Source organism: Oncorhynchus nerka, linkage group LG1, assembly GCF_034236695.1.
Source record: "Oncorhynchus nerka isolate Pitt River linkage group LG1, Oner_Uvic_2.0, whole genome shotgun sequence".
NCBI lineage: Eukaryota > Metazoa > Chordata > Actinopteri > Salmoniformes > Salmonidae > Oncorhynchus > Oncorhynchus nerka.
The window spans coordinates 17,265,259-17,279,699 of record NC_088396.1 but is presented as its reverse complement, the minus strand read 5'-3'; the positions used below and the strand labels follow the sequence as shown (position 1 = coordinate 17,279,699).

The window sequence follows — 14,441 nt, the reverse complement described above, 5'->3', positions numbered from 1 at the left end:
CAATACCACTTCAGGACTTTATTCAAAAATAGATTTTCGTTTTCATTATTAACAAAACGTTCTTCAAAAGACCCACATAAAGGTTTGCATAGCTCGGGGCGAATGTGGAGCCCATCGATGTTCCATTCGTTTGGAGGTAGTATTCATCATCAAACCTAAAATAGTTATGTCAAAACATATTCTGCCAGCTCTAGAATGAAGTTTGTTGGTGGATATTCATTAGTATCTCTGTCTCCCAAATAGTGTGCTAGTGCTGCCAGCCCAGCCCCCCCCCCCCCCCCCCCACACACACACATACACATACATGGGGGATGCTGGTATAATAGACTCTCGACATCTAATGTGATCAGAATAGTCTTCTTTTAAACCCGTTATTGGTGAGATCTTGTTTATGAAGTCTATAGAGTATTTTACATATGATGCCAATGCTTGCACGTGAGTTTTAATTAAAAAGTCTACAAAGTTCGACAATGGCTCTAGCATTGAGCCTATTCCTGCAACCACTGGCCTGCCTGGATAATTGCCTTGTGTTTTAAGGTTTGTGTAATTTTGGTAAAACGTACAGGCATGGACGTATGGCAGATTTGCAGTAAAGATATTCATATTCAGGTTGAGATAAGGTGGTTTAATAGGGCTCCAGATTAGAGCATATATCCCTTTGGAACACCTGTGTGGGGATCAACACTCAGTTTTCTGTAGACACGTTCAGTACTGAGTTGTCTCTGAATTTCTTCTTTATATTTTTCATAGTCGAAACAACCACAGCACCCTCCTTTTTCCTTCATCTTGTTCCTGTTGCCATGCACCTGCAAAGAGATTGCTCAGATGTGCGAGTGCCTTTTGAATTTTGGGCCAAATAAAAAGTAGATTTGAGTAATTTATCAGATGCGTACAGGAGCAAATAGGGTTAAGTGCCTTGCTCTAGGGCACAGACATATTTTTCACCTAGTCAGCTCAGGGATTCGAACCAGCAACCTTTAAACTAGGCTACCTGCTGCCCTATTTTTTTAAAAGTACACATTTTAAAGGAGGTTGGTGGCACCTTAATTGGGGAGGATGGGCTCATGGAAATGGCTGGAGCAGCATTAGTGGAATGGTATAAAATACAAAGACGGTTTCCATGTTTTTGATGCCATTCAATTTGCTCCCTTCCAGCCATTATTATGAGCCGTCCTCCCCTCAGCAACCTCCACTGATATGTTTCATCAATATACGGCACCCCAAATCTAATGTGGACATACAGCATCTGTAATTAAAGGTTAAGGCAAATCTGTATTCATCTTATTCATGGGAATTTATGTGCAGTTGTACAATACATACACTGAGTGGTACACCACCCAATCCACAAAAAGTTTGCTTCTACAGTGAGTCACATGACCGTGGCTTGCTATATAAAGCAGGCAGACAGTTACTGTTCGAATGAACGCTAGAATGGAAAAAACGAGTGACCTAAGCGACTGAGCGTGGTATGATCATTGGTGCCATCTCAGAAACAGCAGGCATCTTGAGCTTTTCATGCAGACAGTGTCTAGGTTTACAGAGAACGGTGCGACAAATAACATCCAGGTAGCGGCAGCTCATTGAGAGGTCGAAGAACAGAAAGAATCATGCAAGCTAACAGGCAAATAACAGCGCAGTACAGAACAGCATCTCGGAACGCACAACTCGTCAGTCCTTGTCACGGATGGGCTATTTCAGCAGACTGCCACACCGGGTTCTACTCTTATCAGCTAAAAACAAGAAGCGTCTCCAATGGGTATGCCATCACCAACAATGGACAATTAGGAGTGTAAAAACATTGCCTGGTGCAACATATCCCAGCTCCTGTTGTGTCATGCTGATGGCAGAGTCAGGATTTGGCATAAGCAGCATGAGTCCATTACCCATCCTGTCTGGTGTCAACAGTACAAGCTGTTGGCGGTGGTGTGGGAAATGTTTTCCTGGCACACGTTAAGCCCCTTGATACCAATTGAGCAACGTTTCCATGCCCCAAATAATTCAGGCTGTCTGACCCAGTACTAGATGGGTGTCACTAATAAACTAGCCACTGATTGTGTATGGGTAGTCTCTTGACTTAAGCATTGCATGTGATGTACAATGATGACTTACAACATATTGATCCACTTTCGGATGAAACATGCAACGGAGACAAAAGTAAAACAATATGGATCAGAGTTTATTTTTCCCTTATCCAACTTAAAACATTTCTGGATCTTCATCCTATGCAAAAGCATATTTCACAGCTCAAAGTGCAGCATCAGCTTGTCCTCCAACACGTACGTCTAATACAGACTAATTTGCAAGAGAATTTCTAGATACACGGAAACAGCTGTATACTCCACAAACAAAATTAATGAACATTATTTTTAGCCTTGATTAGATATAGTAGCCTACGTAATTTATTACTAAATGTCCGCTTCAAAGAACAGATTGACAGGAAAAGACAACAGAAATGTCGACTGGTGAAGTTTACTTGGGGGCAACTTCCTCCAACTTGGGCTCTGAAGAAGGAGAGAAAGGGTGTGAGATGAGAATTCTATGTAAAGCATTTTTTTTAAAGATTCATGACCTTTATACTAACCTGGGAACTTGAACTCTGGAAAAGCTGTGAGGTCACCACCGCCATACAGCCTCTGGAGTTTAGTCAGCTCTTCTGCCAAGTTCTTCTCATATGCAGGGCCTGCATCTACCAAACCACCACTAGCCCTGAGAGAGAAAAATAGGCCTAAACGTCCGCTTGATGACAAAGGGTGTGATTGTAAGCAAAACCGAAGCGCTAGCCACAAAAAAAAACAACTGTCACTTACGCGCTCTTTGAGGAATACTCGCGGATCGAATGCAGGAATAGCTTCTGGATGGGGTCCAGTTGAGCTGAGAGTCCAAGAAAATACAATTATTTTCCATTCATTCACAGAAATTCCAACTATGACCATGCCCCTTTGGCTTAAACCATACGATTAAAAAAACAAATCCCATCTGTGACCTAAACCCTCATGCACAAAACAGCACCTGGGAATGGTAGACAGTATAGCATCTACAGGGGTAAGAGAGGAAAGGATTGAGTGTGAAAGGTCAGGTAACAGGTTAAATAAGTTCCGTGTCATGCTAGGCATCACAAGTTCATAGCATCACTTGGCAGACACTGGATCTATATTTGAGATTGAGATGTCCAATTTAAATCCCTGCATAACCAATTCATGTACATAAAAAAAGGTAATAATTGACAACCTCTTCCCCTACTCATGTTTAATTCCACACACAGCAACCAAGGTGCAAACTCAAACTCACCGAGTGCATTGACCACAAAGTGGATGGAAAGTTGACATTTCCAAAGTAATCTCATACAGCACCAAACAAATACAGAAGTGAGGGGATCAATTACAGATAACTGATATCATGCACCTCCTGGGTAAAACAAGTGTGACAAGGGAAGAGTAGGAAATCAGACCCCATTTCACAATGTAATCCATCAGTAGCTGCCCAGAGGCAACAGACTGGCCAAAACCCTGGTTGGTTAGTATGACCATAACATTACTTTTGACAGTACACAGTAACTTTAGCATTAACCGTACAAATAATCTTTAACATAAACACGCCAAAAGTAGTTTTAATTATAAAAAAACAAAATTAGGGCCATTGAGAATCAAGTCTTTGAAACAATATTTGGTGAAGGGAATAGAGGACGAGGAAATGAGGAGTTGTGCAAATACATTAATTGGCAGGTAAATGACATCACAATGATCAAGTGAAAATAGAAAGGAGAGGCTGAGAAACAAAGATGAGGGCAGTTCAGAATTAGTGAGTGCTGGAAAAACATGGCAAAATAAAGTGCAGAAAGACACTGAGCCAAGCAAATCAGTGCAGGCCATCACAGATGAACCCATGAGAAAATGATGATGCATCCAGATGCATGCATCAAGGTGGTCAAAGCAGCATGGTTACAAGTTAATGCACACAATCCCAGAAGGACCACAAATACACAGAGGAGAATGGGGTTGTGTGGCTTGAGTCTACATGACTGCAATGTAGAAATGTGGTAGTTAAGGGATAAATAGCATGGAGTAAATAAGCCCACTAAAAGAAATAAGCCAATAAGCTGCCCAATGCAAGAACGAAAAGCGCTTTTGTGATTTTGGGTATCTTTACAAGTTATCCTTACAGTTATAATATATTAACATCAAATGGGAATACAAATATGACTGTTGGTAGACTGTAGGGTCCACAGAGAGGAGAGAAGGGTTTAGGGGAGGGGGGGTGTGTATACCCTCAGAAGCCTCAATCGGTACTGCATCAGCCGGGGCCTCTGCAATCAGCTCCTCTCCTGCAGCCTCCACCACTACAGGGGAGGTGTCTACCAGCTCCTCAGTGGCAGCGTCAACGGGGGCAGCTCCAGCTACAACCTCTGCAGTAGCTTCAGCCACAACCTCTGCAGTAGCTTCAGCCACAAGCTCAGCTACAACAGGGGCTTCTGCTGCAGCTTCAGCGGGGGCAGCTTCAGCCACATCTTCTGCAGCAGCTTCAACTGGGTCAGCTTCTACTGGAGCCTCTGCTACGGCTTCAACATGGGCTTCAGCCACAGCTTCAACGGGGGCAGCTTCAGCCACATCTTCTGTAGCAGCTTCAACTGGGTCAGCTTCTACTGGAACCTCTGCTATGGCTTCAACATGGGCTTCAGCCACAGCTTCAACGGGGGCAGCTTCAGCCACATCTTCTGTAGCAGCTTCAACTGGGTCAGCTTCTACTGGAACCTCTGCTATGGCTTCAACATGGGCTTCAGCCGCAGCTTCAACAGGGGTAGCTTCTGCAGGGGCAACCTCTACTGGGGCTTCAGCTGCTGGTGCAACGGCTTCAGCGGGTGCAATGGCTTCGACAGCGGGTGCGTCTTCAGTGGCAGTTTCAACAGCGGGTGTGGCAGCTTCGGCTGCAGCAGGAGCAGCAGCTTCAAATGCAGGGGTGGCTTCAACTGCAACGGCTTCAGCTGCAACAACGGGGGCAGCTTCAGCTGCAATGGCTTCAACTGCAATGGCTTCAGCTGCAACAACGGGGGCAGCTTCAGCTGCAATGGCTTCAACTGCAATGGCTTCAACAGCGGGGATAGCTTCAGCTGCAATGGCTTCAACTGCAGTGGCTTCAACTGCAATGGCTTCAACAATGGGGGCAGCTTCAGCTGCCAGAGCAGCGGCTGGAGTCGGTGCAGCGGCTTCAGCAACTGCTTCACCTGAGAGGGCAACGGTTTCTACAACTGGTGTGGCTTCGACTGCAGAGGGAGCTGCTACAGCTTCAGTGGCGGCGACAATTGGCTCTGCGGCAACTGCTTCAAAAGGTTTGAGGGTGGCAGCAAGTTCTGCTGCGGCAGCAGCTGCTGGTGTCGCGTCTTTCCTGGGAAATTCCACATATGTTCTGTGTGGGACAAGCTTCTCTATATCGAAGTATGTTTTGCCCTGGGACTTTTCTAGGACGGAGGAGGGGTGAAAACAAAGGATTTATTTACTTCTATTCATACTCTATGTAGTCTAAAAGGCTTGGACACCAACTTTTCCATAAAAATGTGGACGAAACTTACCCAACACAACATGGCTACCCCCAGAGTATTCAAGAATGTCCCTTTGCAAGACACATATGGTGACTAGACAAGTGCCAAATTTCAAGCAAGGGTACAAAAAGTGTTGTTGTAATATTAAAATGGACTGCTGGTGGCACATTAATTGGGGAGGACAGCTCAGTAATGTCTGGAATGAGCACACTTAACGGTATAAAAACACAGTTTGATACTAATCCATTCCAGACATTATTATGAACTGTCCACCTCTCACCAGCCTCCTGTGGGAGGGACATATTAAAAACCCCAAATCTGAATCAAAGTATAGTTTCATAATTGAAGTGCTTATGTGCCACTAAACAAAAATTGGCCACTAGATAAAACGAACTTTCATTAACAATTCAACTTAAGGATACAGGTATTTGAAAAATAACAGATTTATAGGCCTATTACTGAAAGTTGAGAAATGTTGACACCTGGGGAAGGAAGACTTTAAATTCAAAATGTTCACCACAACTTTTTTTTTTTTTTAATGGTTGAACTAGCCAAGATAATTGCTCAAATTGTGGTACAAGTAGCCTGCAGAAAACAAATCTCTAGAAGATTCAGAATTGTAGATTTTTCAGCCTTTAGGCTCCAGGGACCCAAGAACGCTTGAGCGTCACTTTCCCTTCAGCATGTAGGCCTAGATGACTTCAGTTAGATTATCATCTTCAGTTCTTCTCCAAACATCGTCTTGACTTCTGCCAATGGCACCTACAGCGTCTTCAGCATCTGAAAATTATTTAAAATGTAATCTGGGGGGGGCAAACCTATCTTCTATGCAACTTCATAATGACAGTGTTGGTCAATCTTCAGTAAAGGCAGGATTATGGAGTGTTCTTGATTAGTTATGGAAATGTTCCACAATACTTCATATTTAAAAGTCTCACGACAAATAGAAATCTTCTGGGACAAATGGAGTGGTCATGTCACAAGTGGGGTGTTTAATCAGCCAGATTGGGGTGTTTATTCAGTCTTGCCATCACTGGGTCTTCATCCTCTTCTTCCTGGAGCAACAGATTACTGGGCCCTTTTATTACAGCTAAATGAAATCTCTAGATGGTTCACAGCCTAGTCTCTCACTTTGTCATGGTGTGCCAAGTATTTGATGCCTTTGTAAAATATCCAACAAAATGATGCTAAAAGGGTCAGTTTATGGAGTTAGTCAGTCTATTTGCCTAATTATACTTGTACCACAATTTGAGCACTCTCACTATGCTCATGAATTGACATCTGCTCTAGTGATGGGAATTTGGGCTCTTTTTACTGACTCTGATCTTTCTCTCGTCCAGTCAAAATAACAAATATTTAGACTCATTTCATTCATTCGAGTCCGTTAATGCCAAGAGCACGCAGGACACCCTGCTGGTGAACAATGATCTAAACTTGAGTCCTGATTCTACAAGCTTCTCATTCAAATGTTGCTCACCATAGGGGGCTTATTGGAGCGGTCACTTGTGACAGACTTGTAAAAGTCTGCTTAAAAACAAAGTATCCTAAAACTTTTTAAACTCGGAGCATGGGGACATATTTCAGCAAATAAACACCCGTTTCAAATAAACTTAGGGTCTAAATGAATTGTTTATGAGATTACCATGGACAAAGCCTCTGATTATTGCCACAGTCATGTGCATTAAACAAATAAAACACCTAACTCAAGCTAGGAGTGATGAAATCCGCAAAAGCAAAATTCTGTCGAGGCAACAGCCAGGCATTTTGGAATAGATCCAAAACAGAGATGCATGAAGTCGAACTTCAACGTTTAGGCGGTGGGCCGAAGCAAGATATCTGCTTTAGCTTTCGAGATGATCGATCTCTGTCTGTTGAGGGGGGAGCTGGTTTTTGCATATCGTGTCTATTTATTCTGAACATACTTCCATTTGTTGGTAATGTCAATTATTGCACATTTTTGCAAAAAAAATGCTTTTTTGTTAGAGAAAAACTTAACCGTAAACCAATCAAAACTCCTCCAACCACGTTATTCGTACCTAAGGAAGTAGAAAGCTGGTGATTTAGTAGCCACCCGTTGCCTTGATGACAGCTTTGCACAATGCCAAGAGTGTGCAAAGCTGTCAAGGCTGGTCAAGGGTGGCTACTTTAAAGAAAATATATTATTAAAATATATCTAAAATATATTTTTGATTTGTTTAACACTTTTCTGGTTACTACATCATTCCATGTGTTATTACAGAGTTTTGATCTATTCACTATTATTCTACAATGTAAAAATAAAATAAAAACCCTTGAATGAGTAGGTGTGTCCAAACTGTAACTGGTACTGTATATACAGCGCCTTCTAAAAGTAGTCAGACCCTTTGACTTTTTCCACTTTGGTACGTTACAGCCTTATTCTAAAATTGATTAAATAGTCCCCCGGGCTGCCAGCTCTAGGAAGAGTCTTGGTGATTCCAAACTTCTTCCATTTAAGAACGATGGAGGCCACTGTGTTCTTGGGGGCCTTCAATGCTGCATACAGTTTTTGGTACCCTTCCCCCAGATCCTCGACACAATCCTGTCTCGGAGCTCTATGGACAATTCCGTCGACCTCATGGCCTGCTTTTTGCTCTTACATGCCTTTCCAAATCATGTCCAATCAATTGAATTTACCACAGGTGGACTCCAATCAAGTTGTAGAAACATCTCAAGGATGATCAATGGAAACTGGATGCACCTGAGCTCAATTTTGAGTCTCATAGCGAAGGGTCTGAATACTTATGTAAATAAGGTATCTATTTCAAAAAATTTATAAATTTGCAAAAAAAATCTAAAAACCTGTTTTCTCTCTCATTATGGGGTATTGTGTAGATTACTGATTTTTATTTGATCCATTTTAGAATAAGGCTGTAAAGTAACAACATGTGTAAAAAGTCAAGGGGTCTTAATACGTTCCCTAGGCACTGCATCTACCTCCCATCCCAGCACATGGGCTGTTAGTCTACACTTGTTGTTTACTAAGCATTTAACAAATACAATTTGATTTGACTCTAGCGCCGCAGGAGCATATACCAACCCTACTGTCAGCAGGTCAAACAAACTACTTAAATGAACGAGTCACTCAAATCATCAAATCTTATTGGTCACATACACATGGTTAGCAGATGTTATTGCGAGTGTCGCGAAATGATTAAATGCACAACTAATCATGACTCGGGTACGTAAAATGCGTTGTTCAAAAAGAACCAATCGTTCGTGAACTCCACATCACTAATCTATTCAAGTATCATACACTACAAATAATTGTACTTACTCTCTGAATTGCTCTTCTTGGGCTTCTTGGGACCACCAGCATTCGTGCATAAGGCAACAGCTGCAGGAGCTCTCCTCAAAGAGCCCCAGCTCTCCGCATGCACGCACTGATCAAAGTACACACGAATTAGTGATAATTCACATGACTGCAACAAACTAATAATTGTCAGACAAAACTTGAGATTTGCAGTTAGTTAACGTTCAATGTTGAGTTGGTTGGCTATTACATTTAAGCGCAGAGATGTTAGCTATAGCAGAAGACTATCTACTCCTACTACATGGCGAATAGGCCCCACCGCCCAGCCATCTAGCTGGCTAACATCAACGTTTACGTATAGAAAGTTAGCGAGCGGTGACAATCTTAAATAAATAGCTGATATAGCTATATACTTTGACAACTTGTTTACTCACTCAATATTTTCTCATATTCTAAATTAACCACGTGTGCACTTGATATGAAAAGTATACCGCTAACGTTAGCTGGATAGCTAAGTTATCTAACGTTTGCTAGCGCTTTCCATGTTTCTAAAATCCAATCAAGCACACAACTCATGTTTTTCTCAGCACAAATGGAAAAACAAAGGAGCAGGTTATTATAGGTGTCTTTTCGAAAACAATGGTGCGTTAAAACTTTAAAGAATACTGTGGTTATGTGCATGACATTTCATTACCTTGAGAGAGCCAAGTCGCCCTATCCTCAGCAAGGAAGCCGCCATCTTTGCGCTTTAAAATCCTTCCTATGGAAACACTGCTTGATCTTCGGCCCACAGTCTGCATGTGTGTGTTTTAATAACAAAACAAATAAAAATATATTCCATCATTTTTTTAATCATCACTTTATAACAGAATGCATGTGATCACTGTTAGGGAAGTGAGTTAATTTTGCGACACAACAATTAACAAATATGAAACGTGTTCATTGAAGCAGTAATAACAATAGTTATTACACGTCTGCAAATATAGAACGATTACATGATTGATAATTCATGCGATTGACAGTTTGTATTTTAATTATTCTTTACGAATGTGAGATCAGGGTCAATATGCCGTTGCCATAAGTTCAGTGAACGTTTGACCAACTTTAGTAAAGTTCAATGGCTTCTTTAGTCAGGAAACATCCTCAAACTAAGGTTCGACCAATGGTGGATATTTGCTAAATTTCTATAGCCTAGCTATGAAAATAGGATATCTACCAATAGGTCTGGAAGGGCAAATCTTGAAGCTCCTGTCTGCCTGGTGGTCACAGCATCAAGCGGCTTACGTAACAGAAGCTCAAACAGTGACCGTACACGCCCCCTCCTCAAGTCTGGGACACATCAGTGCAATGAAAGTGCTTGTGGCAAAGATAACAGCAAATATTTTTTATAACTATCCCATTGTTCTATCAATGTAACAGTGTGCAAGAGTTTTTATATAACCTTCAACATAATATCAACATTTATAATGAACAGTTGGTTTGTTTTCTGCACTTCCTTTTGTTTTCATACTGATTCTGTATTCAGGTCCAGCTGCATAACACATGAAACAGTTTTTCAACTCATCTTGACATGAGTTATGTAAATCTCTATTCAGGCAATAGTTTTCTCCCTTGTTAAAGTCACCTTACTTATTTTAAAGCAACAAAGCTTAGTTCATAATTCAAAGGAGTGTACATGTTGTTCTTTGATGACGTAAATGAGGTGCGACAAATTCTTTCGCAAATCTGTCACAGAGTTTCTAAATCCAGAGGTGCAACATCACAAAATTTCCGGAAACGCTTGTGAAGCAGACCAGGTCGGGATTTTATTAGTAAATGAGAGAAGTTAACATTTCTTCCATGGTTAATTTGATCGAAATCTAAAGGTACAAACTAGATTCGTTGTGATGTGTTTCTGTGCATGAGTTTATTAGCTCGCCAACGTCGCCATGGCATCGCCCACAAGCGTAATCGATGATGTATATTGGAGAAGCAGTTTCTAATTATCTTCATACTGTACTGTCTTTGCTTCTGTGCTGGTCCGTGCTATCACGAATCCTTGGGACGTCCCTACCATATAAATATTAATGAATAGAACGGGCTTGGAAGCTCTAACCCTGTCAATTGAATTTCCTGATTTGTTGTTCTATTATGACTAAGTACGTTTGTTTTCAGAATTTAACAAATAAGAAGTAGGCCTGTCTTTTATTTCAATATTCTACTAATCCACAAGGATTTATAAAACCATATTTTTAATACTTTTAATATTTCCATCAATAATTATGGAACCTGATTTTGACCCTGAAAATATGTAATATAATTATATTTTATCTTAAAGCTTTTCAGCAATTAACTAAATGTGTGCAGTAAGAATGAGAATGATGTAGGCCACTGTGTTCTTGGGGACTTTCAATGCTGCAGAAATATTTTGGTACCCTTCCCCAGATCTGTGCCTCAACACGATCCTGTCTCGGCGATCTACGGACAATTACTTCGAATTCATGGCTCGGTTTTAGCTCTGAATGTCACTGTCAACTGTGGGACCTTATATAGACAAGTGTGTGCCTTTCCAAATCATGTCCAATCAATTGAATTTACCACAGGTGGACTCCAATCCAGTTGAAGAAACATCTCAAGGATGATCAATTGAAACAGGATGCACCTGAGCTCAATTTCGAGTCTTATTGCAAAAGGTCTGAATACTTCAGTAAATAATGTAATTCTGTTTTTTATTTGTAATACATTTGCAATCATTTCGAATAACCTATTCACTTCGTCATTACAAGGTATTTTGTGTAAATTGATTCGGGAAAAATTATTTAATACATTTTAGAATAAGGCTGTAAAGTAACAAAATGTGGAAAAAGGGAAGGGGTCTGAATACTTTCCGAATGCACCGTATCTACTGTAGGATCAGATGATGGAAGAGAGCAAGGTATACCCTTTGTTTTTATCGATGGTCTAACTCCTCCCTTAACAGAGCCGAAAATGAGGCAATATGCTTATTTCTAGCACTTAAATGGTTTAGGGACCATGTAAAAGTCCAATATCTGTGATTACATGTCAGCAAAAATATATATGTTTTTGCATTACCATTCATGAGGGTTAGCCCTATATGAAGATTACACACTGTATAGGGCTTCCAGTTTTTAGTTACTAAAGGTGCAATATTTGACCCATTTCAAACCAAATTTTATTTGTCATATGCGCCGAATACAACAGCTGACCTTACCATGAAATACTTACTTACAAGCCCTTAACCAACAATGCAGGTCAATAAATAGTTAGGAAAATATTTTCTAAATAAAATAAAATGAAAAGTAACACAATAAAATAACAATAACGAGGCTATATACAGGGGGTACCGGTACTGAGTCAATGTGTGGGGGTACAGGTTAGTCGAGGTAATTTGTACATGTAGGGGTAAAGTGACTATGCATAGATAATAAACAGCGGGTAGCAGCAGTGTAAAAACAAAGGGTGGTGGGGGGTCAAATGGCCACCTGGATTAACTGATCAGCAGTCCTCCCTATGGGCTGTCTCATCGTTGTTGGTGATCAGACCTACCACTGTTGTATCGTCAGCAAACTTAATGATGGTGTTGGAGTCATGCTTGGCCACGCAGTCGTGGGTGAACAGGGAGTACAGGAGGGGACTAAGCACGCACCGCTGAGGGGCCCCTGTGTTGAGGATCAGCATGGCAGATGTGTTGTTACCTATCCTTACCAACTGGGGGCGGCCCATCAGAAATTCCAGGATCCAGTTGCAGAGGGAGGTGTTTAGTCCCAGGGTCCTTAGCTTAGTGATGAGCTTTGTGGGCACTATGGTGTTGAACGCAAAGCTGTAGTCAATGAACAGCATTCTTACATAGGTGTTCCTTTTGTCCAGGTAGGAAAGGGCAGTGTGGAGTGCGTAATCTGTGGATCTGTTGGGGTGGTATGCGAATTGGAGTGGGTCTAGTGTTTCGGGGTGATGGTGTTGATGTGAGCCAAGACCAGACTTTCAAAGCACTTCATGGCTACCGATGTGAGTGCTACAGGGTTGTGGTCATTTAGGCAGGTTACATTTACTTTCTTGGGCACAGGGACTATAGTGGTCTGCTTGAAACATGTATGTATTACAGATTATGTAAGGGAAAGGTTTAAAATGTCAGTGAAGACACTTGCCAGTTGGTACACGTATGCTCTGAGTACTCGTCCTGGTAATCCGTCTGAACTCGCGGCCTTGTGAATGTTGACCTGTTTAAAGGTCTTGCTCACATCGGCTAAGAAGAGCGTGATCACACAGTCGTCCGGAACAGCTGGTGCTCTCATGCATGCTTCAGTGTTGCTTTCCTTGAAGATAGCATAAAGGGCATTTAGCCCGTCTGGTAGGCTCGCGTCACTGGGCAGCTCGCGGCTGGGTTTGCAAGCCCTGACACATCCGACGTGCGTCAGAGCCGGTGTAGTAGGATTCAATCTTAGTCCTGTTTTGATGCTTTGCCCGTTTGATGGTTCGTCTAAGGGCATAGTGGGATTTCTTATAAGTGTCTGGATTAGTGTCCCGCTCCTTGAAAGCGGCAGCTCTAACCTTTAGCTCGGTGCGGATGTTGCCTGTAATCCATGACTTCTGGTTTTGATATGTACGTACGGTCACTGTGTGGGATGACGTCCTCAATGCACTTATTGATGAAGCCATTGACTGAGGTGGTATATTCCTCAATGCCATTGGATGAATCCCGGAACATATTCCAGTCTATGCTAGCAAAACAGACTTGTAGCATAGCATCTGTGTCATCTGACAACTTCTCTATTGAGCGAGTCACTGGTACTTCCTGCTTTAGTTTTTGCTTGTAAGCAGGAATCAGCAGGATAGAATTATGGTCAGCTTTTCCAAATTGAGGGAGAGCTTTGGACAGGTCTCTGTGTGTGGAGTAAAGGTGGTCTAGAGTTGAGTGTGGCCAGCCAACTGTATATTATCTGTGTCGTAGTTGAGCCATGACTCTGTGAAACATAAGATATTACAGTTTTTAATGTCCCGTTGGTAGGATAGTCTCGAATGGAGCTCATAGTTTATTCTCCGGTGATTGCACGTTGGCCAATAGAACAGATGGTACAGGCGGATTACCCACTCGCCAACAAATTCTCACAAGGTACCCCGATCTCCGCCCACTGTACCTCCGTCTTTTCTTCACGTGAATAACAAGGATTTGAGCCTAGTCTTGGAGAAACAGTATATCCCTTGTGTGGGACACATTAAATAAAAAATCTTTGTCCAGTTCGAGGTGAGTAATCGCTGTTATGATATCCAGAATCTATTTTCGGTCATAAGAGACGGTAGCAGCAACATTATTTACAAAATAAGTTATAAACAATGCAAAAAAAACACACAAAATAGCACTTGGTTAGGTGCCCGTAAAATGGCAGACATCCCCTCCGGCGCCATTCTAATGTTAAAGGTGTAATAAGGATACTTGCAACCGAGGACAGATGATTTGTATGCGCTACGAGCTTCAGCACTCAGCGGTCCTGTTCTGGGAGCTTGTGTGGCCTACCAGTTCACGGCTGAGCTGTTGTTGCTCCTAGACGTTTCCACTTCACAATAACAGCACTTACAGTTGACCGGGGCATAAATTTGACGAACTGGCTTGTTGAAAAGGTGGCATCCAATAACGGTGCC

At 41.9% G+C, this 14,441-nt stretch overlaps 1 protein-coding gene across 1 annotated transcript; it reads right to left on the bottom strand.

Annotated features, from left to right (window-relative positions):
• Nucleotides 1-2,155: 2,155 nt before the first annotated feature.
• Nucleotides 2,156-10,129, bottom strand: LOC115107006 (calphotin-like). Its single transcript, XM_029630357.2, has 7 exons — nucleotides 10,021-10,129; nucleotides 9,499-9,598; nucleotides 8,829-8,934; nucleotides 4,265-5,452; nucleotides 2,808-2,871; nucleotides 2,582-2,706; nucleotides 2,156-2,501 (listed from the first exon to the last, which is right to left on the bottom strand). The coding sequence occupies exons 2-7, from the start codon at nucleotides 9,541-9,543 to the stop codon at nucleotides 2,470-2,472; spliced, it is 1,560 nt and encodes a 519-aa protein (XP_029486217.1). The 5' UTR covers nucleotides 9,544-9,598; nucleotides 10,021-10,129; the 3' UTR covers nucleotides 2,156-2,469.
• Nucleotides 10,130-14,441: the final 4,312 nt, after the last annotated feature.